The 5,497-nt window shown below is 40.6% G+C and overlaps 1 protein-coding gene across 1 annotated transcript; it reads left to right on the top strand.

The window, feature by feature from the left end:
• Window positions 1–1,483: 1,483 nt before the first annotated feature.
• Window positions 1,484–4,414, top strand: LOC119533022 (ADP-ribosylation factor-binding protein GGA2-like). Its single transcript, XM_037835194.1, has 2 exons — window positions 1,484–1,523; window positions 1,668–4,414. Exons 1-2 carry the CDS (start codon window positions 1,484–1,486, stop codon window positions 3,467–3,469), a joined length of 1,842 nt encoding a protein of 613 aa, XP_037691122.1. The 3' UTR covers window positions 3,470–4,414.
• Window positions 4,415–5,497: the final 1,083 nt, after the last annotated feature.

The following is a 5,497-nucleotide window of genomic DNA, read 5'->3' as shown; positions in this document are numbered from 1 at the left end:
AAAATATGCAGAAAGATTGTTTTCCTCCTATTTCAGCTTGCAGATGACATTCCTCATTCTCACATGTCCCCAAAGATGCATTGCAAAATGTTAATATAGGCAATGCACAGATTTTGCCCTCTGAATTGTTTTGTAAACAAAAAAATCTGAAGAGTTTCAATGGAGCTAAAGAATGTTGAGTGAAAGGGAAGAAGGCTTCCTAAACAGTAGTGTGATATCCAACTAGATTTATTGTTTGGGGAAGATTTTAAAATAATACCCTTTTGTAGAGTGATTTAAGATCTATTTAAAGGTGCTTCTACTTTGGGTTAGATGATCCATACCCTATATGAGATTACAATTTCTTATATAATATTATTTGTGTTCATTATGTAGTGCCCAAAATAATAGCATGAGAAATAACTTTGTTTTTTCTCTATTGGAAGAGTTCCCTGCATTAATAGCAAGAGAAATAACTTTATTTTGCCTTTATTGGAAGAAAAGTTAACTTTGATAAATATCTTCCCAAATTTATTTTGCCATTCCACAACTTCACGGATGTTTAGGGTACCATGGCTCTTCTGACACAGCCAATATCATGGAAAGCTATGGTTTCTGCAAGTGACATGTGAGTTTTTAATGTGGTAGACTATCCTTGGGACAAATGAGAAGCTTGGTAGTACAATTTCCTCGTCATTTACTCTTGGGAGAACAGCAATAGGTTTGATAAATATCTGGACAATATTGATCTAATTTTTCAAATATGAAAATTAATTGCTCAATAAAGGCAAATACATGGTTTTTGTGGCCTTGTTTTTATAATTTTGGCTTCTTTTAAAAAGAGGATATACAATTATAAATACTAAATAAGGTAATTTAACCTTATTTATTTACACTGAAAGTTGAAGTGATAATGAATTAATTGTAAAATGCTGATTAATACCACAAATAACATAGAATCCAGAAAAAATCAAAAAATTTAAAAATTAATTCTTGATACATCTCTATATTATTGTTTCTATATTTTTTGCTTGCATCTTCAGATTGGCTCCTCATATGACAATGATTTTGTAATAAAAATTTTCTCTAGAGGAAATAGTAAAATAATTCAGTATTTCCTCCATTGTGATTGATCAAAATTTGTTTTCTATTATTGAGAATTGACTCTACACTTGTACTTGCTCACTGTTTGTAGCACCATTACAGATTTATGATATGCAAACCTAGGAATGCTGATAATTTCTGGTTTTCATGATTCTCATCAGAAAAAGTAAAACAAAAAATGCATTGTGCATATATAATTGCATCCACTGCATTCTTGAGTATATTCCTGAAAGGAGAATTTGACTATGAAGTGATTTGAATTCAATCATCCACTTTTAATTTTGCTCATGGAATTATTAGAAGTATTTCCACTAACTTCTCACTCTGTTCATTCCAACGCTGTTCGTCTTCCACTGTGTGCATACCCAGTGCAGAGTATCATAGGGCACATTCCAGCACCATGAGCTCTCTGCCTCTGCAATTCCACATTCTGAAGCCAGGTAAGTGGCATAGCTAAAGTCAACCCTACCGGGTAGCTCTCAGTACTTTAACTATACATAGAAGTCCCAGCAATTCACATGGATTCAACCTCCCCCTGCCTGGATCCCAGAACTGCTCACAGCTACTCCAGCTCCCTCTGGCAGTTTATAAAAAGCACAGTGCTTTCTTATTTGATTTTCATTATTTGATTCTCAATAAAGCCACAGACCCAAGCATGTCAGAACAGGATTGGTCAGCTATCCAGAATTTCTGTGAACAGGTGAACACTGATCCCACTGGCCCAACACAGGCTCCCTGGCTCCTGGCCCACAAGATCCAGTCTTCACAAGAGAAGGAAGCTCTTTATGCCTTAACGGTGCTAGAGATGTGTGTGAACCATTGTGGAGAGAAGTTCCACGGTGAGGTGGCCAAGTTCCGCTTCCTGAATGAGTTGATCAAAGTGTTGTCCCCAAAGTACCTAGGATCCTGGACCACTGAAAAGGTTAAAGGACGAGTCATTGAAATACTCTTTAGTTGGACAGTCTGGTTTCCAGAAGACATCAAGATCCGAGATGCTTATCAGATGCTTAAGAAACAAGGAATCATAAAGCAAGACCCTAAACTACCAGTGGACAAAATCTTACCTCCACCTTCTCCCTGGCCCAAGAGCTCCATTTTTGATGCTGATGAAGAAAAGTCAAAGCTTCTTACACAGCTTCTGAAGAGCAACCATCCTGAGGATCTTCAGGCTGCAAACAGGCTGATCAAGAATCTGGTCAAGGAGGAGCAAGAGAAATCAGAGAAGGTGTCAAAGAGAATCAGTGCAGTGGAAGAAGTTCGCAGCCATGTGAAGGTGCTGCAGGAAATGCTGAGCAGGTACCGCCAGCCCGGGCAGGCCCCACCAGACCAGCAGGCCTTGCAGGTCGTGTATGAAAGGTGTGAAAAACTGCGGCCCACCCTGTTCCGGCTGGCAAGTGACAGCACAGATGATGATGATGCTCTTGCTGAGATTCTCCAGGCAAATGACCTCCTCACCCAGGGAGTTCTCCTGTACAAACAGGTGATGGAGGGCCGTGTCACCTTTGGGAATACAGTGACCAGCTCATTGGGAGACATACCTGTCTCCAGAGTCTTTCAGAATCCAGCCGGTTGCATGAAGAATGGCTCCCTGATTGACTTGGAGGTGGACGATGGATCTGAGCAGGCCAGGACTGTGGCGCCATCTCTGCTTCATCAGGACCTGGCAACCTTAGGGATCACAGATGCTCCTGTTACAAACAAGGTTGCCAGTCAGAATTGCTGTAAGGAAAAGAAGAATCCCACCCCTACCACCCCACCCAGTGGTGGTGTTCAGAGCCCTTCTGCAGAGAGGAACTTGCTGAATCTCCTTTCACCACAGCCCTCTCCGGGCCCTCTGAATTATGTTCCCCAGAAAAGCATCCCCAAGGAAGTGCCACCAGGTACAAAGTCCTCTCCAGGTTGGTCCTGGGAGGCTGGCCCATTGGCTTCTTCCCCATCTTCCCAGAACACACCTCTGGCTCAAGTGTTTGTCCCCTTGGAGGCTGTTAAGCCCAGCAGCCTGCCTCCCATTATTGTGTATGACCGGAACGGATTCAGGATTCTGCTCCACTTCTCTGATACTGCGGCTCCTGGGCACCCAGAGGTACAGGTGCTGCTGCTGACCATGATGAGCACGGGGTCCCAGCCTGTTTGGGATGTCATGTTTCAGGTGGCTGTGCCAAAGTCCATGAGAGTGAAGCTGCAGCCAGCATCTAGCTCCAGACTTCCTGCATTCAGTCCTTTGATGCCTCCAGCCGTGATCTCGCAGATGTTACTGCTTGATAATTCACACAAAGAACCCATCCGGCTGCGGTATAAGCTGACTTTCAACCAAGGTGGACAGCCTTTCAGTGAAGTAGGAGAAGTGAAAGACTTTCCAGACCTGGCTGTCTTGGGTACAGCCTGACTTTTCACAAGATGGACCCTGCCTTTCAAGCTTAAGCCAGTGTTACTTTTGCTGTCTAGACAGATCTGATAATGGTGATTTAGTGCAGAGTGCCAAGAGTTCTGTCCTGTTGTCAGGCTCTGGGTGCCAACCGCTGACTTATTCTGCAGATTCTGTGTGTGTGAGTGTGTGTGAGTGTGAGTGTGAGTGAAATGTGGAAGCATTTTTGATGAGCATCTCTGATACAACCATATCTGTTTCTGCATGTAGGTGGACAGTGGTATTCTCTGCCTCCAGTTTGAGGTTTTATAAGCCAAAGGTGTTTTTCATGTATTATCTTTTCATTCATCCACTCTGTGCCTTGTCAGCCTTTGAAAGTCTTGGCTACTCCCAGGTTGCTGTTCTCAGGGACCGTAAAAGAGACCTGGTTGGTCTTGGGGCAGAGGGTATCTCCTGGAGCCCTCTTTTCCAAGAAAGACCTTGTCTCCATTTCCATTAGAGAATGCTGCTTCCATGTGTTTGGGAAGGTCTTCTAAATGGAATACTTGTTGCACTGTTTCCTGGCAAGCGGCTTCCTCTAGACCAGAGGACCACACTCAGTGGGCCAGTCATGTCCTTCACCACTGTGCCTTAGACCTGCCCTCAGGTGGACCCTCTAGGGCAGAGGGGAAAGCAGATCTGAGGCCTTACGCAGGCCTCAGTTTCTGTGGGTTGGGCAGTCTATCTGCGCCCTTACTCGGGATCCTCATCTCCATCCCCATCCTCTTTTTCCTCAAGCGTTTACTCAGAGCTCTCTGATTGTTGAGATCATGCTAGTCATTGTAAATCATAGCCAACAGGCTGGTCCTTGCCTGTTTTTGACTTTACAAACCAAGATGAAAAACTGTGATGCAACTATATATAAAAAGAGTTTAGCAATGATTTAAGTGGTAACTATTAATGTAGAAATCACTGAATAAATACCATGTAGCAAATAAAAAAAAAAATTACTCTTGCAATTTTTTTTTAAAATATAGGATCTCATGAACACATTGCTCAGGATTTCTCCCAGGGTCTTGGAAGGTGCCCAGGAAGGTGAGCAGCCCTGGGCATTAAGCTTCATTAGCTTCACTTACTTCTTTTCTCTATTCTAAAACACACATTTCATGATTACTAGAAGCAACTTCCCAGTAACAAAAATATATACTTGATATATTTCAATGAATGGCAAGGTGATTAATTATAAGCTGAAATCTGGGTTATTCTTCATGAGGAAATAATTGCTACTATTATCTTTAGACCTGATGTGCATTTAAATGAAGTATTTTAAAAGAAATGTTCTAATTGTCTCAATTTTGTAAAACTTCCAAATCTCTTTCTTGTTATGGAAATCACAGTTCTTGTACTACATGAACTGGTAAGACAAATAATTTTAGAGGTGATTAACTAAAAGAATGTCAAAGATAATGTTTGTACTTTATATTTTCCATTTATAATGTCTTCTTTTCTCTAAGAATCATAATTATTGTGAAATATAAAAACTATCACAAAAATCTCAGTAACATATATACAAATTTTATTAAAAATGGTAATATATTAACTTTCATTTTTCTAAAGATGATTTTATTTTAAGTGAATTATCAGGTCTCAACTGATTATAGTAGATAGTATTTGAAAAGAGAAGCTATTTTGCCTGAAAATACAATCTCTGACAACTTCTACACAACAAACCTATTTCTCTAATTCCACTTTCATGCACTCACATTTATAAATAAGTAATGGGAAATAAATCCATATAGGTTACAAAAGGACTCTTGATAGTCAGAACTAACATGTAAATGGATCTTAGAATTGGCACCTTTTGGCTGTAGCAAACCAAAATAAATCCTCAGTGACTTGGCAAGCATTTTCACCTTGGCATTGCTTTCTGTGAAGTTTTCTCTTCTGATAAGCTTTGAATTTGGGCTTAGTTGTTCATTTATTTTTATTCCACAGTGAATATTGAGAGCTATTCTCAGAAATCAGGTCTGCATTCTCAATTGAGAAACATTCTGTATAAACACAAGGGAA

The sequence above is a fragment of the Choloepus didactylus genome, chromosome 4 (genome assembly GCF_015220235.1).
Source record: "Choloepus didactylus isolate mChoDid1 chromosome 4, mChoDid1.pri, whole genome shotgun sequence".
NCBI classification, from domain to species: Eukaryota; Metazoa; Chordata; class Mammalia; order Pilosa; family Megalonychidae; genus Choloepus; species Choloepus didactylus.
Note: the sequence above shows the minus strand (reverse complement) of the source record. Positions and strands in the feature narration are given on the sequence as shown.

Coding starts and splice junctions, on each gene's coding strand:
- LOC119533022 (XM_037835194.1), top strand. CDS start 1,484: ATGAGCTCTCTGCCTCTGCAATTCCACATTCTGAAGCCAG. Junction 1,524..1,667: donor ATTCCACATTCTGAAGCCAG/GTAAGTGGCATA, acceptor TCCCTCTGGCAG/TTTATAAAAAGCACAGTGCT.